Here is a 26,274-nt window from a genome sequence, read left to right as displayed (position 1 = left end):
ACCTTGTTTAATTACTTCTTACCAAGGAAATGGACTTCTTCTGGAAAAACTTTGCAAACCCTGGGTCATCAGTAACATCATTTAGTTCTTCCTTCCTTTGAAATGCATCAGGAACATGGATTAAATGTTTGTAATTAATTTATGCATTTTGTAAATGCCTAAAAATTCACAAAAAATTTTTGGCCATTCCATCCTAGGCAGCTACGAGACATCGAAAGATTGTCAGACACGAAGATGGGGAGGGTGCTACAGGGATTCAAGCAACCCCCGAAATCGGTCAAGCTTTACCAATAATATTGTGTACGACGGACTAAACTAAAATTGAGATAGCGTATGATCATTTTAATGAAAACTTATTCCTTTTTAAAAGGCATTTTTCAACTATACGTGGTTAATTACTGAATAAAGGGGCCTATTCAAAGGGGATAGCTGCCTTGTTCTAAACTATCAGCCCCGCCGAGAGAAATTTCTTGCTACTTGTCTGAGCTATTCATATTGGCCGGCAGCCATTAATAAAAAATTGTAACATTTTCTCGCAATTTTAATATGAACATCACGCTTATAATTAAATGTAAATTAGTATATGTTGAATGCAAGGTACTTTTGAGTAAAAACACGTAAAGTTCCCGAGGTACGCACTTACGATCTGCATATATATGTAAATCAAATGTAGCAACCTCGTTTAAAACATTCGAGGCCAAGTTTCACAAATCTTAGATTAATCTCTGAGGAAGTCAAATCTCTATCGCCTATTTCACCATTCACGCCTACAAAATTTTATTCAACCAACATTCCCCAAGAATTTGCAAATCATTGATTGTATTGGATTGGAACAAAGTTGTATTTTCACATATTTTGTAAAAAATACCAAAAAACAAGCACAATCGCCAAGTCATCAGCCACAGCGTTCAGAAAAGCAAAAAATTCCACACAATTTAAACTTTAATTTGAATCAACAAGATGGAAGTACAATCGTAACAGGCTTAGCTTCATGGCAGCTACCAGGGGCGCTACTAGAAGATCACACAATAAAATAAAAAACTTGGAAAGACCCACGGTAAACTTTATTCAACCGACTGAGATTTCGGCCAATTACTTCCATCACCGAATATTTCACCAATTCTAATCAATCGTTTCAAACCAGTCATTAGTTTCAATAGGTCCACGAGTTTAGACACCTTGAGTAATAATTTATGGGCGAGGTTTAACCAATTTCCCAGTGTTCACAAAATCACATAATTCAGCACTTATGAGCATATGTTGATGCAGTCATGGGTCAAGATGATCATGAGATGGTGGGTCACTGGGTGATGGCATTTGTTTTATTTATTTAATTCCAAACAAGGCAGATAAAAGTCATTAAAATATTGAATCAGAGTCCATAATGTGTAATTCATAAATGCTTGAAAATGGCCATTCGGTTGAATACGGATCTGTGCTCTGGATTAGATCTATTTCTTTTATTGATAGTGTGATATACTCTAGCATGCAAGTACTCTGCAGCAATTATTCTTCATAGGTCCGTTAAATGCGTGCTCATTGAGATGTAAAATGTGCGACTTTAAGGAACCAAACAACGATATGTCCACCACCCTGTGGACAACAGCAGCAGGAATGTTTTTTTTAAGAAGACTATTTAAGAAGGTCGTGGAGTACATCGCAGGATTCGTGGTAAAGGCTAAAAAGTGTTGCATTGTGAACCATGCAAAAAGGCTATAAATTCTGGAAAGAGGGATTGAACATTAATTTTATTCAAGGATAACGGTGGTCTTTTCTATCCATCCAAAAATTTTGTGACTGCCTAAAACGATCAGAATAGTGCTACCGAGAGTTTGCAAGGCCCAGTTTAAGGTACACTGCATAGAAACCACAAGGGATGAAATCATGATCAAAATCTCCCCCTGTAGTAAAGTCAGTCATCAGGGCGTTGAAATTTCCTTCACTGGCCACCAGAAACTGACTGCTTCGAGCCCTCGCCGTACTGCTGACATGATGCATGTTTACCTCCTCTTGAGGAACATTGTTCCCTGACTTGCTGCATTGAGCGACGAATCGAAAAAACGCTATCACATTTGACACTTTAAAAAAATTATGAACGAGGCAAACAGATTTCCTAGTAGCGTAAGTCGTGTCATTTTCCCACAAGTGTAAGACATTAAATTAATGATTACAGCATAAATTAATTAAACTTTAAAATCCACACTGATAACTTGAAACATATTCAGTACCACGTGCAAAAATCCCCCCAAAATCCACCTATGCAGAGAGAGTATTGAAAAGCTTATACCACACTATGATAAATGCCTTAATTTAAATGGCGAATACGTAAAAAAATAGCCAAAGACTTTAGCTTAAATAATTATACAATTAAAAATTCTAGTTTCAGTCTGTTTATTTTTTATTTCAAAACCTCTTTTAATTTCTGGATAGCCCTTGTACGTCGCTGCAACAATATGATTGAAAAGAAAATGTTCACATTTTTATAATGAGAAATATTTGAACTTGAATTTCTCCTAGAAGCAGCTCTGCGTTATAAAGGGTTAAATTTTCTGGGAAAGCACTGTTAAAGATGAAGTAAAGTAAAAATTATATTTTCACTATCATTCTACTTTTAATTCTAATACACTTTGCAGCAATTTGCATCTTATTTACGGACAGTAAGCGTTCCGATTTGCACCCGTCCCTTGCAGGTAGTGGGGTAATTTGTACCAGCTTCAAAAATAAAATAATAGACGAATAAAACATTTAGCAGCATACAAAATCAAAATAGTGCACAGTTTTCGGTGAAGAGCCTCATTTTCCCCTCAAGGTACGGGGTAGCCACACGTCTATGTCTATAGGAAATGAGTTAGTAGAAAGTGCCTTATCTAAAGACGTGGTTGCACGATGCTTTAAAACGTACGGGTTAATATCCTAATGTATGAACGCGAGAATGAGCGCCAAAATGCACCGTGTAACCACTCAACTTGTGCGAATGCATGCACATAAAATAGAACCTGTTCTAATTTGGTTCACATGTTCCGTTCCACTCCACCAAAATCATTCACGCAAACGTACATTAAGTTTTACGTGTTAATGTACCGTGTAACCAGGCCTTAAGGAACGGAAGAATATCCCTCGAGTCGGGAAGCCTCAAATCATTTTGCCTCGTCAAGTTTAAACCTCAATGAAGTCGCTGACTCAGAGCGGAAATCGTTATTCACAAAAATAATGCGTAACACTTAATAGAAGTATAGGTTATGACGAAAAAAGCTTCCTTATTCGACCATTTTCTCGCAAGTTTAAAACGTACGCAAAAGCAGCGGCCCACTCTTCATGAGCTGGTGATGTCATCAGAGTTCCGGTTCTTTGACTCACTCAGAGAGAAACGTTCATTGGGGAAATTAATCGCTCGGAGTGAAAAACACAACGAACCATGAGGGATCGGTCCGATGAGTAGCTGACGAAATGTGACGCGCTCGACATGAGCGCGTGACGTCATCAACTGGTCTGCGAAAGAGTTAAGGCCGACGAATTGTTCGGAAAGTGGATTATTAATATTCCTCTGGTTTGTATTCACAATTATTCATGAAATCTCCAAAAAAGAATATTACGACGCTCATATTTTTAAACGTTAATCTTGCAACATTTCATGTTTTAAAATCTCGTAAAATTGGCGTCCGCCATTTGTTACCCAAGGGAAATCAAAATTAGCTCAAAATCTCAGAATCTAAGACAAAATAAAGAAAAATTATCATACCATTAATAGGTAATATTTTCCTACGTCTGTAGTTACCTGTCTGTAGGCGCTTTCGAACGGCAATTGGCATGTTTCAGACAGCTACCTTAAAAAAATGCATTATTAAAATATTTTTTGTCCTGTTTATTTCCGGTTTTAGCCTATTGTTCTAACAATAAGTATTGAAAAAAAAAGCAATCACAATCGACTTTTTTCAAAAAATTGGCAACGAGCAGAACAGATTTCTCAGCTGGATCCATAACTTAAAATCATACCATGCATAATTAAAACACAATTTATTTCAAACTTAAAATCCAAACTCATTGATTGAAACAAATTGAGGCACCAGCAAATAAATACCATCATTTAAGCCAAGGATCAATCGATCGCGGGTTAAAATTATTTAATTTTGAAGTCTTACCTACAATCAAAAGATTATCACTCAATTCCACACAATGCTATTCTTAATATTGTTGATAAAATACTTCATTGTAAATTATAATGGTATGTTACCTTAAAGGCTGTAATATTGTGTTATTACATGTTTTGGCTATGAGCTACTTACTTTCTACAATCCCAAATAACTTCCATCAGATTGAGCCTGAGGCGATGGAGATCATCATTTTAGAGTTACTGTATGCGATGATTAATTCTGCATTGGATAGTCATAATTCATGAAAAATCATGATCAAATCTAAAATTCAGTGCGGAGTATAAATGCATAAAATCATAGTAAAATTCCAGGACGATAAACATCATTTTTATCATTAATTAAAGATAACAAGCTAGGCGAAAAATTCCTCAGCAGAACACAAAAATACCAATTTTTTCTGCTATCTGTTTTCCGTCATTAATATGATCATCCTTTACCCTGGGCTACAATCTTGACGCGGTGGAAAAGCTAGAGAGTTCCTATGACCCCTAGAGCAGCACTGGCGGGATTAACTCTAAATTATTCCCGGTAGGGCCACCCATGCCAGATAGGTCGAAGGGTAGGAACCAGGCGAAAGGTAGTCTACGTGATGGTGCTACGTAAACAACACTGTTGGGATGGAATTGGGAAACCCTATCAACTATCCCTTCCCTAAAAACATGGATTACAACCAAATAATCCTCGGAATCTCATCACACGGGACCCGTCAGCAAAGGGCGGGTGTCGTTCACGGCATAAGTCAACAATCGCAACATTGCACAGTGGTCCGAAATCGGAAAAAGCCGGACAAAAGTCCAAAATAGCGTTTTTTGAGGTAGAGACTTGAAACTTGACGCATATGCTCAAAAATAATTAATGATCATGAAACTATAAGTCATTTTTCATAAATCCCATCCGCTGCTAAGATACAGAGGACCAAACACAACCAAATTTCCAAAAACACGCCCGATCTCATTTTTCTTCGAAAAACCTAGAAGTTAAGCTATTGGTAGAGTTTTTGAAGGATTTTAATGAAGTAAAAAACATAATATTCCAGTAATATGGTATGGTGCTCTACCGGCAGGTGGAAAATGAATTATTGTTTCATGATCATCAATTATTTTTGAGCATATGCGTCAAGTTTCAAGTCTCTACCTCAAAAAACGCTGTTTTGGACTTTTGTCCGGCTTTTCCACATTTCGGACCACTCTGCATAGTAGGATGTAGCTCTCTATTTCCCTCTCCTAACCACTAATTTTCATAGTGACGTATTTCTTCTCTTTCACATCCTAGGAACCTGTCCTATGTAACTAATTCGGGGCCGTCCCTTGCTCTTCTTCCCTTCCTCGTGTCCTTCCACGATTTTTTCATCAGTCCATCATACCTCATAATGTGGCCAACTAAGTCACCCAGTCTTTTCCTTGTGGTTTTTGAAGATTTCTCTTTTCTCTCACTCTTATTAGCACTTCCTCATTACTTTCACGGTCGATCCATTTTATCTTGATCATTCTCCGGTGGTACCACATTCTGAATGTTTTCCACTCATGACTTCTCTGCTGGTGTCAACGTCCAAGCCTCGCTCCCATAGAGATACACGCTCCTTGTTTAGCATCTGATGAATCGTTTTCTTACTTCTATGCACTTATTTTTAGCTGTAAATAGATTATTCTCATTGTAAAATGCCCTTTTCAAGAGCAAGAAATTCACTTTACCTTCATAGTGTATTAAGTTAATCCCAGTTCATTTTAACTAAACTAGTGCATAGAGTTAGGCAAGTTTCTATTTCTGTTCTCACTTCAGGGTCGAACTTTATGAAATGATTCTTGTTCCATTCGACAAAGCTATCGTGTCTCATAATGTGGCCAACTAAGTTTCCCCGTGTTTTCCGTAAAACTTTTAGAAGGCTTCTCTTTTCTCCCACTCTTCCTAGCATTTCCTCATTACTTACTCGGTCAATTCATTTTACCTTCATCGTGTATTCAAGTTATCGCAGTTGATTTAAACTATTCCATTGCGTAGTGCTTGGCAAATTTCTATTTCTGTATTAACTTCGGTGGCATACTTTATAAAATGATACTTGTTCCATATGACAAAACACCATTTAACAATAAAACTGATGACTTCAGGCTCAACTTTGAGTGTAAGCTATCCATTACGAAAAATGGAAATATAAACTTTGCTAGGTTCACTAATTTACATGAAAAAGCACGACCCTGGTTTCATACCATAGTCACACCACTAGAAGATGTAACTATGCTATGAAACCAGTTTCGTGCTTTTTCAAATATATTAGTGAGCCAAACCAAGGTTATTCTTTCATCTACCATTTTTCAACATGATTTATGAAAGATTAAAAGCAGGGTGAATAAACTCATCAGCAGAGCATGAGGCTTGCCATGGCAGTGTCCTAATTTCACGGCCAGCGCAGCAAGAGACTTCAACGCATGTGGAATGAGGAGGTGAATATTTCGGAAGGGGGTTAAGTTAAGAATATTTGGAGCGACGCCTTCCTATGGTAAGTAGGGTGAGTGCTACCGTTGAGAGAGCCGAGAATTAACAACATAGCGTGGGAGTTAGGGGTGAGAAAGCTTTTTTTTAAAAAAGCCCCCTCATGTCACTCAAAAGGAAAAGGCTTTTTTTCCCACGCCCAACGCTGAAGATTTTTTTAAGCCGCGTTTCCGGGTCAGCCGCCTTGTGGGCTTTTCCCATCCCATACTCCGCGCCCGCTTTGAGCCCCGATTCGGCGCCAGTCAAGCAGACGTTCGTAAGCCGACAGCATCATCGCCATCATCTTCCGGCGAAAAATCTCTCCCTGTAAAAAGTCACTCTACTCAGACCGCGTCTCATTACGGCTGCAATCCCAGTTGTGCTCGTGAGCGGCGGGTCGCGGACGTCGTCGCCAGCTATACGGGGTCGAGATACGCGGACGAGTCCACCGTCGTGGAAAAAGAAGGTTGCTGTAAAGGAGGGGCGGGACGGATTGGTGATCGACCTTTCTTCGCCTGGATCTCTGCCGACTTCTCGCCACCGCTGCTAGCATCAAGATGCGGTCGAAGAGAGCGTTGCTGCATATCATCATGCTGATGGCATTAGCCTTCGTCGCTGTCATGGATGGTGAGTATGGAGGAGGTACTTCCGAGGTATTGGGGGTGTTTCAAAATGAATATTGTGTTGATATTTAGTGATTTTTCCGGGTACTCTTCCGCGTTTATCCATTTTGTAGGACAATATTTCGCCAACGTTTCAGTTGACTTCCTCAGGTTCACTGAAGTGTCGATGCAGAACATCTTCTGTATCGACACTTCAGTGGACCTGAGGAAGCCAACTGGAACGTTGGCGAAATATTGTCCTACAAAATGGATAAACGCGGAAGAGTACCCGGAAAAATCCCTAAATATCACCATAATCTCCGCGGAAGCCTACTTGGAAACTTTATGAATATTGTGTTTTTAACGCTTACAAATATTAGGGTACCTACTTTTCTTTATCCAAGAAAACGGAAGGCATTGATTGCGATTCGTTACCCACCTGAGCTCTTTGCCTCATGCATACATTGGCAATCTCAGACGACGTAAAATTCCTGACTACTCGTATATCATCTAGGTCCCTGTGACGTCACGTGGAGTGGAAGGAAACTTTCCGACCTCAGGCAATTTTAATAAGTGATTATTAAGGGATATTTCCCGAAATTAGGTGTATTCATAATATAAAAATTATTTGCTTTTAGAAATCCCAGTTTAGACGAATTTTAAGGTCCATTTTAACCTCTTTTGAAAAAGGCCAGATTGGCGCCCATGTGATGCCACTCCACGTTACGTCTCAGGAAATTAGATGCCATACGAGTAGTCAGGAGTTTTACATCGTCCGAGATTACCTATGCATGCATGTGGCCTACTGAGCTCGAAGATATCTCGATAGCTTTCAGCAATAGGGTAGTTTCCTTCCTCAAAGAAAACGAAAGGCATTGATTGCGATTCGTTACCCTCCATTATTGTATACATAATACACAAATTATTTTGTTCTAGAAATCCCAGTTTAGACGAATTTTAATGGTCCATTTTAACCTCTTTTGAAAAAGGCCAGATTGGCGTTCATGCGATGCCACTCCACGTGACGTCACACGAATCTAGATGCTATACGAGTAGTCAAGAGTTTTACATCGTCCGAGATTACCAATGCATGCATGAGGCTTAGAAGTCAGGGAAACATTTCGTAATAATCATCTATTGAAATGCCTTAGGTCGGGAGGTTTCCTTCGTTTGATAGTGTATTAAGAATCCTTAATTAAGCCAAGCGCTACCTGCTAGCTGGGTAGTCAGGAGTTTTACATCGTCTGAGATTGCCGATGCATGCATGAGGCACAGAGCTTAGGGAAACATCTCTTAATAATCACCTATTGAACTTGCCTTAGGTTGGAAAAATTCCTTCGTTTGATAGCCATCTTATTTAAGCCAAGTGCTACCTACTAGCAGCCTGCATCGTAGCGGCGCTCAGAGCCTCACACTAAGGTGGCCTCATACGGCGGCAGCCGGAACCAAAATGACGTCATACGGGCTTTTCCCAGCATTCATACTAAGCCGTCACGTTTTCACGTGCTTGAAAATTTTCACTTTTCATTTAATCGCGAAAAATAGATATCGATTAAAAATCTAAAATCGTGATATACGTACTCCAGGAGTAATAATATTTCGATTTATTCAATAAAATAATAATTGGAAACCACCCCATTATAAAAATAAGTGCTGAATGGTGGGTAAGGAGAGGCGGCTTTTAGATGAGATACTGGGGAAACAGAAGGTATGGATGGGAGGAGTACCTAGCGGGGAGTGGATATTGAAAAATGTTTCTGAGGGTAGTTTGTTAGGTAAATAAGGGAGAGGAAGGAAGAGAATAGGATTTTTAGATTTAATGAAAGGTAGAAGGTCTTATGGTGAATTGAAGAGGAATGTCCTTCAAGGAAGGGGAATCTCCCAGAATGCTTTTTAAATAGTCCATGGAAGGCTGCCTAATTCAGTATAATACTTCAATAAATAACTCATAGCAGAGTCACTATATGCCTTGGTCAAAATTTCACACAATTTTTCACACACTATTTAATTTGTTCACGGAGAATCTGGTACAAATTCTTTGATCCATTTTTTTAACAAACGAAAATCGCAAAAAATCATAAAAACACGCCTAAAATTAGCGGCTGCCACAAAGTAAACAAAAATACAGTTGACATTTTTATCATACTTATAGGAAATGAATATCAAAATTTTAAAAATTGACATTGGAATTATCCAAGCTCGCGAAATTAAAAAATATCCGTCATTTTCTGAACACACCTCTTACAAAAGCAGGGATGAAGACTTACGATGTAACTGAGACGAATAATAAAACTCCGAAAGGTATTATCACCAAACCGATCTTAATATTGAATTCATTTTGCACATTAACTATAGATTCGTCTTTGCGAACTATAGAACACAAAAAGTTAACCGTTCACTAATTGCCATATTTGCTACAAGCGCTTTCTAATGGATGGCGGGGGAAAAATTGAGTGCTCATTGGCACTTTTGCCAAAAAAACTTTTTTGAGATTCCCTTTCATTTTATACAGCATTTATAGCTGCAATTAAAGTAAAAGATACTGTAATTTAATAAAAAGGGTAATAAATTCTATGAATCATAAAAATCCCGCTATTCATTTTTAACACGCGGCACATTTTATAGGTATCCATGAAAATTACGAAATACCCCCTTTTAATCGAACCTCAACGCATTACGAACAGAAAAGAGACTTTACGGGCAACATCATCTAGAAACCTAAAAACTGCAAAAGAAAATTCTTATTTTTATACCAATATTATGGTGACATTTGTCAAAGAATACGAAAAATATAGATTTACGCTAAAATATATACTTCACTTAAACAAAAAATGATGATACTCGTTTTACCTTACTCGTACTACCTTACATAATCATTTTAGTGTATCTTCAGGCTTATTCTGGAGGATATCTGATACATAGGTAGAACAATCAATACTTCCGACCATTATACAGGCTCTATGGAAAATAGAAGTATTACATCATTGATAATTTTGTTGACTTAATCTGTCAATAACAAGTTATAGAAAGATTAGATTAACAAAACAACACTAAGCAAAGTATTAGAAACAGTTTGAAAACAAAATAGTGCGATATTTTTCATCAAGTGCCTTGTGCCTAGCACGGTATGGTGTTGCCACATGGCTGCAGTTATAGGAAATAGGTTAACCAGGATTAGTAATAATTTACTTCAGTCGCAAAATTAATGATAATTAACTATAAAATTAATACGGTGAGGTTCCCACATTATACTAGAAATAATTTATAATGATAACCTGCCTTACTTTGCGGCACATTTTTAGCAGTCTTTTTTTTAATAATATTAAAAAATCATAATCCGGTAGCAGTAAAAAAAATAAGCAAAAAAATCATGGAAGCAATAGCCTGGAGGAACCTCCTGATCTATAGAAGCAAAAGCATTGTATTTTAAACCTAAATTTTATTGTAGGCAGGCAAGAAAGTTGTATTTCTGTAGAAAAGGAGTATTTTAAAAAGTTTCAGTTTTTCATTGGAAATGACTGTTTGTAAAAAAAAAGTTTTACGCGTTTTCTGTGATATTTCATGAAGAAAGTGAAAAAATATCCAAAAAGTCCAAAAATTGTCAAACTAAGATGGCGGAACTTTGACCACGCCAAAAACTCAAACAGCGCCTCCAGATATATTTTATCTTGGTTTCCATGTACCGACGAAGTCTTTTGAGGAAACACGGCAACGCCCGCCTCTCTCTCTCTCCCCATCCCTCATCCCTATCAATTTCGCAGGTCCCACCTCCTGCCACGACGCCGCACGAAACATTCCGATCTTGCACGACTGGGCCGGACGCAAAGATACTTGAAAACGATCATATTATTTGGCCGTAGCTGCCGACGTGTACAAGCCGGAAAACTACCTCCTCCAATTTTATTTAGACGGCATTTAGATTTGTGTGTAGTTCCCCCGGACTTCCTCCTTATTGGGGAGGTCAGGGGGGTCCGAACCCGCCTCCACCCCCGAAATATAAAAACACAATTACTTTCCTTCATACACGAAAACAAAATATTGAAAAATCATGCATTTACAAGGGGGAGACTCGAAGATAACTGGATACAATTTTTTTATTCAAAATTTAATTTTTTGTCTTACAAACGTTAGTCACTTCCGACGTACTCACCATTTTTACTGATAGATTGGTTAAAACGTTTTTTCCACTACGCGAAACACCTTTCCTACTCGTCGTTTCCGATGCCTTGCAGCGCCGCCTTCTTTTCACCTCCGTAAAATGGCCAGAACATTTCCCTTTCATCACCATTTAAATCCGGCTGAACGAAAGGAATTCAAAATGAGCGAGATCTGGTGAGAAGGGTAGGCGAGGAAGCTGTATCATCCAATTCTTTTACCAAAAACTCAAGTCACGGCAATGAGCAACACGTGCCGCTTTTGATCAGGAAGCAACAAGCGGGGGATGAAATTCGCCGCGATTCGTCTCAATGGCCAATCATCAGCTAAAATTTTCTGTAATGAACTCCAGATTTCTCAGTTAGTCCGTCAATAGTACGCCTCATATCTTCGTACACAAGGGTAAGAGTATTTTTCCACATTTTCATCAGTTCTGGACTTGGAATGACGGTCCGGGCGTTGAATGTCTTCGATCGAGATGTTGCCGCGTTTGAAGTGCGAATACCACTCGTGCACATTTTTAAAGCGTGTTCTTTATAAGCTGTAGACAACATGATAACCGTGTCCGACTCAATTTTACCAAGCAGAGAGCAAACTTTCAACACTGCACGATGTTCTCGAATATCAGCCATTTCAAAAATCGAAGAGGTCAAAAAAAACTCTTCGAATGTTAACTGTCACAGGGGCTCGGTATATCCACGTCGTTTTGCATACTGATTCAGAAATGATGAAATAACACCCATCTAGTGGGAAAAATACGATTGTTACCCAGAAAGGAATGCACCACAATTTTTTTCTCAGCCTACAACAAGGGTATGCATTTGAAACTTTACGCATGCATTATCTGAAGTGCAATGAATGCGCACGCAAACTTTTTGACTCTTCCAACCGATATCGTAGCAGCAGGATCGTTTCAAAATGACGTCTGTAAGTGATGCATGTATTAGCAGCGTACCGTCATTTTAAAATTCTCACTGGAAAGAAAGAAAGTGTGGGAAATATAAACAAATGTTTTTGCAAAGTCTACGGAGCATCTGCTGTCAACAGGATTACAGTTAGTCACTAGGCTCAGAGGAAAAGTATATCAAAAGGCGGTATCGCGGTGATTCAAGATTTGCAGCTGTCAGGGACACTATCCACGGCTGTCACACCTGACATGTTGCAGATAGCTGATTTGGCCATTTGCGAACAAAGACGCATTAGGTCTCGGCAGTCTGCGCTATATGTGTCCATCAGTAGAGGAAATTGATGCTTCCAGCGACCTCGGCGGCATACCAGCCCAGGAGATGTGTCGATTCAACACGATAACCCTCGGCAACACACAAGTTTGAGGGCTGCTGAACACACGGAAAAACAGGGTTGGACAGTGTTAAATCATCCACTCTACAGCCCTGATCTGACTCCCTCAGACTTCCATTTGCTTGGGGCATTAAAGGCTACTATTCGTGAAAGACATTTTGAAGACGACGAGAAGTTGAATCATGCAGTGTAGAAATGGCTCCATGATCAGAAGAAGAATTGGTACCATCAGGGCATACACGCCCTTGCTTCACGTTGGATGATGGCCATAGAAATGGGTGGAGATTACGTGAAAAAATAGGGTAGGTAGCCGAAACATCATTCTTTCGTGTGTGTAATTCTCATTATGTGCGATCAATCAATGTCGAAGAAAAAATATGGTGCATTACTTTCTGGGCAACCCTCGTACAAAAGGTTTCTTGACAAATTAAGTTTTTTCTATTATGAAAAGTGTTAAAAATTAGTTTAAAACTCTCTACTTTGTGCCCTATTTTTCAACGATTTTCCCCCCTGATTTTGGACTCTACCCCGCACGAAATTTATGTCTACCCCACTGACGCACGCCTCATTAAATGTGCCGATTCAATTCCGTTAAAAATACTTATCTACCAGGGGAAAGGATTAGTATTATTTTAGACGGAAATTTACGCATTATTAACAGAAGACAATAATGACTTTCATCAATATTATGGCAGAGTAGGTGAAGAAAAAAAATTTATATATTCGCAAAGATTTTCTTACTGTCCACTTACCTTTCATTTTAAACATAAATGTATTATCGTATCCAAGGAAAAAATAACCACAAAAATCATTTTGGATATTCATACTCTCTGCGATTATCCTTAAGCTTCGTCACTGAATAGTAAATGCCGTCGGCACGGTTGAAGGAGGAAAAAAAAGCCAGCCCTTCGCGACAAGTAGAGCATACGTGATAGCGTAGCGTGGAATCTATTGTCAGTCGCTAGAACGTCTAGATGTCGCTGTGAATTCATGTTGATGCGCTTCGCTGGACACGAAACAAAACGAGTCCTTGAAGCCTAAAAACGTAATTTACGTTAACAGAGCATGTATCACCGTTAATCTCAACACGGTTGAAGTAGTATTTTTTCAATGTGAATTTGGTTTCACTAGTTTTTCCTCATAAGAACGATGAAGTGTGATCTTTTTATCTTACATCAGTTGAAAAAAGCAGAAGAAAAGGTTTTGCATAGAATGTTACAGCTAAACTCGCTAAAAAGCAGCTAATATCATCAAAACTAACCTTAAAAACTCATTAATTCTTTTGACGCCTGACGTTCCCTTTGACCAACTTCTTCATTAATAAGCCATATTTTGTATTATTAAACAAGCGTCCATATAACCATAGTGGTCCACCAGTTGTTCTCTTGTACCATAGAGTTAGCAATAATTTCAATACAAAATGACGTCTGACATTTGTCTTTCTATTTAACCAACCCTTCATTCATTAGTAAGCTATATCTTGTATTATTAAACAAGCGTCCATAGAACCATCGTTGTCCACCAGGTCTTCTCTTGTACCATAGTGTTAGCAAAAACTTCAATACAAAATCAAGTCAACCACACTAGAAATTACTAAAAATGCATACCATAAAACACCAGGGTAACTGTTGAAAAATGCAGGATATGTTTGCAGAGGCCCTGGAAAAATTCAGCAGATTACAACCGGTTGTAAATGTTAGGTAACGTAGCTAATAGACAATAAAATCGCGAAAAAAGTTGACCAAAAACTGTCCTAGAGCCTTTACTTTTTATTTTCCAGCGGCTGGTCTCATAACTCTCACCGCTATACGCACATTGAGGCTGCTTAAGGGATAGTATATCGATGGCTTAGTTCTAACAACACGTACCGCAAATTCGGCCGGTTTGAGACAGGTATCTTAATTATGTGTAAGTAATAACAATAAAAAATAAAATACAACCAAAAAACAAGTCTTTATTTACAAATGAATGCTTCTTTTTCAGTTTTATGAACTTTTGGTTTTTAATTTCAGTCTACAATCAAAAATATTAATCTTTATTTTTCTCTCTCCTGAAAATTTTCTATTTTTGAGATACGTGTTGCTAGAACTTAGCCATCGATATAGATGCATTGCATCAAGATCAACTTTCGCACTTATGTTTTTATCTTACCTTTCGCATCCAGTTGCCCTGGCCAGACCCTCAGATACGGTGGAGCCACTGGAGTTGCTGGACTACACCGACTGGGATGCTTCGGAAGCAGGCAGGCAGGACGATGTCGACGAGGGTTCGCCTGGTGCCGCGGGGTCCGAGGGCACCTTCGGCTCTTGGTGGTCGGAGAGGAGGCCCTGCGCATGCGACAACTCGCGGTGCGGCTGCTGCACGGGTCGCCTGTTCCCGCTCCCTCCATGGCTGCGGCCAAGGGTCTGCACCAACCTCACCTACATAGAGGACGAGTTCGCAGTCAAGATGGCCGTCACCTTCAACGATGTCGTCATGTACAGGAACAAACTCTCGGGTGAGTACTCAAGGAGGTTGGACCATCTACATCTCCATGATACCCCGTGAGTCACCTCTACGATGTTTGGCAGGGGGTGATCACTCACCAGCTTGCAGCATGCAAGAGGATTCCCACATGCACACCACACGGACATTAAAATGTTATGCAAACTAATATGAGTATCCTTTCGTCAGTTTCAATAAGTCGAGGGATAAAAAAAAAACTATTTTTTTACTTTTTAGTTTATTTTATGCTGTTTTCGGAAAAAGAATATTTTAAAAGTTCTTTTATTTGATTTTTTTATAACGCAAGCAAGTCTGCAAGCATTCAGTCAATCAAATAATTTCCCATCCGCTTTCAATTTAACTTTTAAGCCATCTAAAAAAAGGTCACTCCCGAAGTTTAACGAACGGAAAATCGGCATTTTTTTCTTACACCACAGTGTGACTTTCCAGTAGAATTTTGCTTTAAAAAATCACTTCACGATATGCCGTTCATTTTACCTTTCTTGAAAAAGATAAGAGTATTTTTCACTTGCTCTGAGTGGCCGTGACCCTGAAGTGTATTGTCATTGCCAACAAGATATGTGGAATGGTCGCTACAATGGGTGACGATAAAGACATGTATCATGACGCATTTCCCGTAATATATTGCCACTTCTCACCGTCGTGAAATTTTTCTCCGGCACTCTCTCTCCTGATAAAACAGTCATGAAAATTTGCCAAAGTCACGATGGTTTACTCACGCACTCATTCACGCCCGCTATTTTAGGTGACAAACGTGGTGGGAAGAGAGTGTTAATTTAAATCTTTTTTTAAATAAGTTCTTCGGGGTGTGTTCAGAAATGAATAGGAACGTTAAAATTTCGAATATTTGGAGTGTCCGACTGTCAATTTTGTAAATGGATTCCCTTGGAGCACGAATATTGCAAAATAAGATCCTCAAGTCGGCCTCTAAATGTGTTGTTACCCACCGCGCATTCAAATGGGTTTACAAAAGTCGCCACTCGCGTCGCTGACAGACAAAGTGATCCGAGTTTCACGGGGAAATATATGGTATAATTAGGGGTGTTAACAGAAATTTATGCACAACATGATGTGATCTAGCAAATTCGTAACTTTTCAATGTCATTCCTCGCAATTACAAACATTACAATGCAGAATATTGGAAAAAAAAGTGTATCGCATTGCACTCATCACAGGGCCAAGGACATTTTTGAAAGCCGATTAATATGCGACCGAAGTGGCAACAAAAATCAGCCTTTTATGGGATGTAATTGGACCTCCTTATGCACTCCCCTTGCGTTGGAGCATGAAAATTATAATCTGTATTCACAGTTTTCTTTGTCTGTAGCAGCCCCTAATGTGAAATGTTTTCGTGTGCTCGGCGATTTTCCTTTGTTTAAATAAATGGGTCAAACAATGATTGGAAAACAAAGAATGTTCGGTAATAAAAGTACAACATGGTGTGTGAAATTTTAACAAAGGCCTGTGTTGAGTCTTCAACGAGTAAAATAAGAATTTACGAGTTGTATATAAGCGTTTTCAAGATGACCGTGAAGAGCCGTAGAGTGACGAAGATCAACTACCAATGAAAAAGCGACAAAAGTAAAAGAAATAGGTATGAGCATCTAATCTAATGAATATCAAAATGGGGACTATTTTGAAGGCGACAGCATTAATTTTGACGAATAAATACATTTTTTTTAAATAATTTATGTTCCCGTTACTTTCTAAATATACCTCTTAAATCAGAGATGACGCAATTGGGCTTATTGACGAAGTGTACCACGGTTTTGCATCATAACAATGACAATTTATCAATTTTATCCCGTCAAACGAAAATTTTTCTCTTGAAATTGATGCATAAATTGTTGCTACAACTATAGAAGTCACGCACATATACCATCGAATAACTGGACACATATCGCGTAATTATTACGGAAATATCGTTGAAGCCAAAGCCACTTTAAGGCTATTTGTATCAAGTGAATAATGACTTTTTCGCCAACTTTACAAATAGTTCTTTTTAAGACAAGCAAAAATATTCCTCTTCTTTACAGAATCTTTAAAAGTAACAATATACATATGCAAGAAAAAGTATTCATAAATTAAAATGGAATGTATAATTGTAAAATAGGCATTATAAGCCCACATATTTTCCACATATGCTACGTTCACGGGATGTTCAAAATATATTGAAGCCATACACTGTCTGAAATTATATTTTATCTGCAATCCATGTAATATCTGTCGCTCGCTACCCGAAACGTCGGTAAATTTAAGCCAATAACCCGGTGTAGAGGCCGTGAAGAGCTCATCATTTACCCGTTCCTCAAACCTGAAGAATTTATTTTGGACTGCCTTTTAATGGTGAAATCTGCTATAGAGTACTAGACGTAGCGAATCTTGATAGCGCTCCTTGTAAGAATACTGAAACTTTGAGTGAGAAATGAATCTAACGAAGCATTTCCCGAAAGAACAGGCTATATTCGCGATGATGTCATGTGTCACGTCGGGTCATATTGACCGAGAATTTAAGCATTTAAAACAATATTGGTTACATGATTATAAATATATTTAGACTTAAGTAAATAAACTGAAACTATTAAAAGCATTATATATTGTGAAATATGATTTGATTCTTTCCCGGCGAATGATGTGGGTAAACTCTTCTCCGGATTCCCACCGGGTTAATTTTTACGTAATGACCAACGTTTTGAGCTCTTCCTTGGGGCTCATCCTCAGGGCTGAATGTTGATTTATTTGTTTTTGAATAATACAACATTCAGCCCTGAGAATGATCCCCGAGTCGGAGCTTGAAACGTTGGCCATTATGGAAAAATTAACCCGGTGGGAATACCGAGAAGAGTTTACTCGCATTATATATTGTTTTCTATTATATTCTGTGATATTATACATAGTTTTAGAGATAACTTGGAAGTACTGTCTTCGTATATCAAATTTCATAGGCACGATTCAATGCACGAGTCATAAAGCGCTTTTTTCAAGACGCAAACCTTCACGTCGAGTCAAAACGCTAAATTACGGTATACAATTATAATGCACATATTCAGACACAAAAATGGCATGGAAAGAAAGAGAAAAGTACGTTATGAGATTGTATGGAACGCATATTGCCAAAACATTTAAATGAATGTAAGTTTTAATCACTGAAAAAAAACCTCTCGGGTCATGTAGGCCCGACGCTACTACTTAAGGATTAACAAGCTCGCTAAGTGAATATTAGAAATTCAATGAATATTAGAAATGAAAGACACTTCGTTATTTCCAAAACTTATTAAAAAATTAAACACAAGTATTTAATACGTTATAGAATGCGTTATATAATACGTTATAGTATACGTTATATAATACGTTATAGTATACGTTACGTACTTGATAATGGCGTATATAACTTGAAATGAGGTATTTATACGCATGTTAATCTCGTAACAACCGAAACCGGTACTGATTTTTACATGGTCGAAGTAACCAGGGGTGCAGCTAGGAATTAAGGCTGGGGGAGGTTTTGGTGTAACTAATACCGGGATGTGTGGGTGTATGGTATACCCACCAGGATAAGCGGTAAGTGCGAGATTAATAAATTGCGGAATTTTAATATAAATTGTTGAAAATGGTGACTTTTACGGCTTTCTGAGGGATATTTTATTAAACCTTACACTATTATATTACTAATATCAATCAAATTAAGTAAAATGGATTAAACTTAGAAATTTCTCTAAGCTCTGGGGGGGTTTTGTCCCCCAAAACCCTCCCCCCCCTCGCTGCGCCACTGGAAGTAACGAATACACAACGAACGTAAAATAAATTGTGGAAGTAAAGAAGTGTCTTTAATTGCTGATATGGATCCCTTCCACCACGTACAAGCTTCAAGTTTCGATTTAATATAGCATAAATTAATTTTCAGCGGTACGGATTGGGGCATACTCTTTGCAGTCGCCCCGGTTACGATAATTGTGCCCGTGAGATTATAAGCGACGAAATATTATGGCGCGAAAGCTTCCGGCCGGATTTTGCCGTCCGATTAGCGCGCACGACTTGAGCGAGTGAGGATATGGGGTGCTTGCTGATATCTATTTACGACTCGCTTGGGTTCAATCCGTCGAATGGATATCGAGCCAATGCATTCCGACCTTCCGCCACTCAGCCTACAAACCTTATTCCTTTGGTTCATTGTTCCACTGGCTCCTTGGCTGCTAGAGGGACAGAGAAATTCCTGCGAGCAACAACACGCTCATTAGCAAAGTGCATGTTCGATGGAACACCTCCCATAGTGCACCGCGAAGCAATGCAACCGCCCCGAGACGCGGCTTGAATAGTCGATCTATTTGAATTACACCTCGTAGGAGACTGGACGCGTGCCATGTGGATTCGTGTGGGCCGGAATGAAAGCTTTGCCTATTTTAATAGAACTCATCGCTCCCTGTCGAACGGGCGTATTCTTTTCTTATTTCGCGACTATTTACACGCTTAAAAACTTAACGTTATCATAAAAAATACAGTTTTCGGCGTTATTCTGTTGATATTTTAAATATTTGCGTTCAAATAGAAGATCGTAAAACATTCGATGAAATGATTTCAGTTTTTGAAATGGCTCTGAAACGATATGAAATGGTGATTGTACAAAAATATTACAAATTGTTTTTTTATAATATTAAGTGATCTTGTACATAGTTTTAGATCTTTGCATACTAATATCTTCGCCTCATATGTGTACATTAATAATTTAATCATTCCCGTTACGGTACAGAATTAGATTAGATAGGATAGTCTTTTCTGTTATCTTGTGCATTGCGGGTGACTCCGTAAAAGTTATCACCGTGGCTAGTCCCGGTATACTTAAATTTTCTGTTATCGATAAACACACTTTTCATTTAAAACACATGGACCAATGTTTCGGGGATCAACCATCGTTATAAGGCGGATTTTTACCGTCAACGTATTTGCTACGGTGGTAGGTTAGCGAATGTATTTTTTTTAGCGAATTAATTTTAATAGGTGATTATTAAGAGATATTTCCCTGAGCTCTGTGCCTCATGCATACATTACTAATCTCAGATGATGTAAAATTCCTCACTACTCGCATAGCATCTAGGTCCAATGAAGTCATGTAAAGTGGCATCGCAAGGGCGCCTATCTGGCCTTTTTCTAATTAGGTTAAAATTGACCATTTGCATTTGTCTAAACTGCGATTTGTAAAACGAAATAATTTTTATATCATTAATACGCTAATGGTGAATAACGAATCGCAATCAATGTCCTTCGTTTATTTTGATGAAGGAAACTACCCTATTGTTGAAAAATATCAACTTTATAAGCCATAATAAATTTTCAAGATGAAATCATGAGTTGAAAACAAATTATGTGCTACAAAAACGACATAATACGACTGATAGATTTGTATTGCCGCGTCCTTTTTAGCATATTTCACTGCGACTATGCAGTCCTAAATAAATTCCTTATCTTTGTGGAACGGGTATATGATGAATTCTTCTCTGGCTCTACACCGGGTTAGTGACTTTAATGCTGCCGACTTTTCGGATAACGACTCCTTACCCGTCCCATTAAAGGCAAATGTCCAATATGAACAGCTGAACAATTGTCCAACATGAACATAATGAATTGGCAAGGCTCTACAGTATATAATCGCCGAATTTTAAGATAATAACGTTAATATGAAGCGTGCTGAAAAACTTGGTCTCATTTCTACACTCTTTTAGATCTAAGGTCTACGCGGCGTATCTCCATGTGATTCTCGCCTTTCGGGCGTTCCTCCGCGTTGTATTTTCCATTGATGACTACAGTTTCTCCAGCCATCCTGCTGACGTCTTCAGGTCAGAAGTTGCGATGCACATTTTTTTTTCATTTCAAAAAGGTTTATTTCCATACTGCAGTGTGCATGAACATATTTACATAGTAACGTAGAGTCATAGTTATTTACAGTAGGTCCCCGTTATAGGAAATATTTCCTCTTCAGGGCATGTCACGTTGTTATTATTGTTTGTGATCTTGTAGCAGATATGGTAAATATATCGATGGTAATATAGCGATGAACCAATTTGGCCGTCTTATACAGGTACTTTGGGGATTGAAGGTTGGTTCTGATTGGTTGTCGGAACCTGGCCACACTGTGGATTTCGATAAGCCCGAAGTCCTGTGTAATGAAAGCCGTTACTATCCTAGGCTAATCCTAGAACCTATAGAGATAACTAAGCATCCAGAGAACTGCAACAGAGAAGACGGCTACACATTAGCCAACGCATGCAAAAGGGTCTTCAAAATCAATGACCAATCAGAGCCCACCCGAGAGCCAATCAATCAGAACCGACCTTGGATCCCCGAAGTACCTATATAAGACGGTAAAAATTGTGGTGGTCTGACGGTGGTTTTACGGGTTTCCCACCTCCTTAGGGCAAATGCCGGGCTAATACCACTCCCGTACCAGTGATTAATCCCCAGTAACGCTGAAGAGGCGCAAGGCTATACCAGCTTCACGAGCCATTGTTTTTGTTATTGTTGTTGTTATTTCAAATTTTATGAACCTGTTTGCTCGTGAAATAAACATATTTTGAACTTGAACTTGTCAGTAAAGAACACTGGAACACTCACGAACTCAATCACACTATTCTCCAAATTCCAAGCATACCGATTAAATAATACGCCCTATTGACAACACCGCCAAAAGACAATAACCAACACACAAGCAATTAGTAGCCACGGCTGAATATCGTCCCATATGTGCACCAGCACAGTTCAACCGTCCTGCCGTCCTGCATCGTCACTTCTGACCTGAAGACGCCAGCAGGATGGATGGAGAAACTGTCGTCACCTATGGACAAATCAACGCGGCGGAACGCCCGAAAACCGAGACTCACATCTACACTCTTTTATTTCGACCAATCTAGGTTTTAGAACATAATGCCATTTTTAAGGCACATTATTCGAGGATGACAGCCTATTTATACAAAAGAGCGCTGAAACTTATCTATAAACGCACCATTGCAACGCACTTTTTGCATCAAAATGTTTGCATGTCATCAGCGAACGCATAAATGAACGAAAATTGTTATGAATTCCTTTAGTTTACATCAAACGGAATGGTAATTCATTGATATATCAGTGATCTAGCTAGAATGAAAGATTTTTTCAGCTGATAACAACTCTATCTTTCACTTGTTTCATGCTCCATCATTGGAAAAGGTCGCAACCCGCCTCCAGTATGCCTGTCACCTCCACGTATCCCACGGGCCAAACTGTGCATCAAACTTCAGGACGTGTACCTCGTCGATCGGAACATCCACGCCTGCATGGCCGTGGAGGGACTCTTCAACAAGCAGGTGAGCGATTTGCAAAAGAGGGGTCAGAAACGATAACCCTTACCTCTCGCGAAGGCAAGAATGTTAACATTAATTCCTTCACAGTAGTACTATTTTATCACTTTGATTAGACTTATTTTTCGACTCATAAAGATTTTAAAGGCAAACATAAAATAAGTCGTTTCTATGTTTAAAAAAAATTAACATTTAATGTCGTGGACCTACGAGGTCCGAAAGAGTTGACAGAAATTAACAGTTACCAAAAAGAGGACAATATTAAAATACGGAAGAATTAAAGTATAAATATTACATTCAACTGAAAATAAATAGTATATTCCACTTTGGAACAACAACCTCCACTCAACAGAAAAATAAATACGAAACATGATACAGTGTTGATAACATATTTTATCAAACCTTTTCATTTTGAGAAATTTATCAAATAACTCAACTCATTGCGGATAATTTTTCGCTGCTGTTGGACATGGAAATATAGTGGGGCTCTAATATTACGTTCTCCGTGTCGCTCTTAAAGGTATCCATTCTCAATTTTTCGTACAATCTAAGCCTAGCGCGCAGCCTCCGAGTCTCCAGCGGCTCCCAGCCTAATTCGTTTAGCATCTGGTTAACGTTGTCTGTACGCCCGTAGCAGTTTTTGACGAAACGCGCATCCTTCCTTTGTATTTTATTGTTATTGAAGTAACGCTGAGTAACAGTGACTTTAATGCTGCCGACGTTTCGGGTAATAACTCCATACCTCCGTATTATAGGCAAATGAGCAATATGAACAGGTGAATCTGTCGTCACCTATGGACATCTCAACGCGGTGGAATGCCCGAAAGACGTGACTCACATCTACATTCTTTTATTTCGACCAATTAAGATTTGAGAACATTATCAAACCTATTCATTTTGAGAAATTTATCAAATAACTGAACTCATTGTGGATAATTTTTCTTTATATTTTTATAATTCGCGATTTTATCATTATATTACACCGAGATAATGCGCGGAAAATAGAAAAATAGAGAAAAAATTATTTAGTTAAACCTAAGCAGTTAAAATAGTGAAATTAATGTAAAAACTTTCGTTGAGTTTGACCGATTTTGAACAAGAGCGAAATTTATAGAACCCACAGCGTTTTATCCAATTTATTCACGGAACAGCGCGGTGGAAACCCGGAAATTATGAGAGCGAAAATGTATCAATGGTTAAATTGTATTTATTTTAAAAATTCCTAAAATAAAACTTGCCTTTTTCTGTGAAATGACTCAGACGCTGTTCGGGAGGACGCTGGGCTGCATGAGGATGGGCTCCAACGGGTTCGCCGTGGTCAACCCAGAGGACGGAGGCGGTCTGCCCACGGACGCCATCGATCCAGACGACGACGACGAGCCCAACGACGAAGACGACTACGACCAAGTCGACGAGGAGGACTACGACCCGGTCGACGAAGACAACACGGTCGAATCGGGAGGGACTAGCGGCGACCAGGTGGCGGTCGAAGCACAAGCCCCCGTCGAGACGACTACTCCGGGCGGAAACAAAAAGAAGGGCTCGGGAAACAAAGTTGGAAACTCTCATGTAATCATCAAACCATTCATCAAGGGAAAGGACGACTCAGGTGCCTCAGTGAAGACAGCAGGAGACGTTACAGTGGCTCAAGAAGCATCACCGACAAAAGTTACACATGAAACCAAAGCAGAAACCTCGCCAGAGAGTGAAAAACAGGTTGAAGCAGTAGGAGAAGGCTTAGAAGCTTCGGTGAAGACGGCAGGACTCGGCGAGATAACTCAAGAAGCATCACCAGAGAACAACAAAAAGATGAACCCTGTGGTAGAAGCCTCAAAAGCTTCACAGAAGACGGCAGGAGGGGTTCCCGTATCTCAAGGAACATCAAATACCACGATTACGGGGGCAAACCGACCAGGCACCTCGCTAGTGAACAACAAGTTCGACCCAATAATAGAACGCTCTGATCTTTCGTTGAAGACGGCAGCAGGCGATGAGAAAACTACAGGGGTATCGAATACGAAAGTTACGGATTTAAACAGAGCAGGGGACTCACCGGTGAGGGAACAGGAGGTTCACCAGGCAATGCAAGTCTCGGGTAGTTCAGTAAAAACAGCCGACGCTGAAGAAGGGCAGACAATCACTACAACTGGCGAGAACGCCTCGGAAAAACTGAATGAGGTAGTCAATTCCCAAACGGTCGCCGACTCGGACGATGTCACGGAAGACGAAGCATCGACCACGTCCAGCACCACAATTGACGGAATGGCGAACACATTATACTCTCAATGGGGCACTGGAATCGACAAGAAGACCACAACAGAGCCGATGATTCCTGTGAAGTCAGTAGAGGACAAATATTCAGTGGAAATTCCAAAGGAGACCGAGACAATACGCGATGCGGACGAGGAAGGAAAGGTAGACTCAGCCAAAGAGGCGATTGAACAGGGCAGCACGTCGAAAAATCAAAGCGAGACGAAAGGACAGGAAAAGTTAGGAACAGAAGGTAAGGTTGAAGAGGGATCTAATGCAGGGAGCGAATACCAAGGGTCGGTTCCGGAAGGGCGACTCGATGCAAGAGATATCAGAGGTTTGATGGACGATGAGATAGTGGGTATTGGGACCGTGGAAGTACTGTAACCACAGGAGGTCGACGTTCACTTATCAGCCAAAGACTCCAAACTGCACTAATGTCTTAAACCTAAGTTTATTTTCTAACTTTTTCCAATACAAAGTTGTGATTTTGCTGTATTTTATATTTATTATTAACAATGGCTCAGTAATAATTTCATATGATATACCATTCTTCATTTATTTATAATCACCATATATTTCATTCATCATCGTGTGTACACATTAAAGTGGGAATAAATGAAGTTTGCTAATAAAAAAATATTGAATTTTCATCTGATTTTATTTCCCTGAAAAAAAACTTATAACACCATAAAATCGTGACACGTTGTCTGCAGGTCACCTATCAAAACTTCGTTGAGGATGTTGTTAGTTTTAAGAGTAGGAACTGAAGAGACGTTGTTTTAACTCACAGACAAAAGCTGTCTTCTGAGTAGACCACGGTGATTAAAATATGAGATTTGTTAAGAAAATGACGGAAATTTTAGTTTTAAAAAAACTTATTTATTCGTCTTCCGTGTCCTTAACCAGCTTAACAATGCCATGAAATCTTAAATACCAACACTAATAAGGTTAAATATGATCACGAGGGAAGGCATATAAATAAAGCTTGAGGAAAATAACTTCAATCGCGATTCTGTGTACTCCACCAGAAAAACCTGGAAACCCGTTCCACATAAGACATTAGACGCGAGGAAAAGTTCGCGAAGACGAAAATCTGGAACTAACGCCATCTTGCGTCACAGAGCTAGGCAATCATGGTGCACTTGACCAAATTTCCTCGTTATTCCAGTTAAAGAGCATGATTTTACAAAAGGTCACATAAGGAAATAGATTATTTACATATACCTAGTTGCGATAAAGGAACTGGTATCATACTTGTTAGTTTTTTTAATAGTTTAATAAACTAAATTTATGGTAACAATGAGACTTAGCATCCATAAACAAATAAAACGATATTCAACAACCCTGAGGATGATCCCCGGGCCGGAGTTCGAAACGTTGGCTTATATGGATAATTTAACCCGGTGGGATTCCCGAGAAGAGTTTTCCCACACCAATAAGGTTATTCACACTTCTTAACATCCGGAAAAACTCTTCCTTGCCGTAATGTTTAAGCATTTTTATTCGCAGCTGACC

At 39.1% G+C, this 26,274-nt stretch overlaps 1 protein-coding gene across 1 annotated transcript; it reads left to right on the top strand.

Annotated features, from left to right (window-relative positions):
- Nucleotides 1–7,174: 7,174 nt before the first annotated feature.
- Nucleotides 7,175–25,252, top strand: LOC124168697 (FK506-binding protein 5-like). The gene is made up of 4 exons (XM_046546963.1): nucleotides 7,175–7,244; nucleotides 14,838–15,170; nucleotides 22,376–22,512; nucleotides 23,767–25,252. The coding sequence occupies exons 1-4, from the start codon at nucleotides 7,175–7,177 to the stop codon at nucleotides 25,141–25,143; spliced, it is 1,917 nt and encodes a 638-aa protein (XP_046402919.1). The 3' UTR covers nucleotides 25,144–25,252.
- The last annotated feature ends 1,022 nt before the right edge of the window (nucleotides 25,253–26,274 follow it).

The sequence above is a fragment of the Ischnura elegans genome, chromosome 12, assembly GCF_921293095.1.
Source record: "Ischnura elegans chromosome 12, ioIscEleg1.1, whole genome shotgun sequence".
In the NCBI taxonomy this organism is placed as follows: domain Eukaryota; kingdom Metazoa; phylum Arthropoda; class Insecta; order Odonata; family Coenagrionidae; genus Ischnura; species Ischnura elegans.
This window is presented reverse-complemented; position numbering and strand designations above follow the sequence as displayed.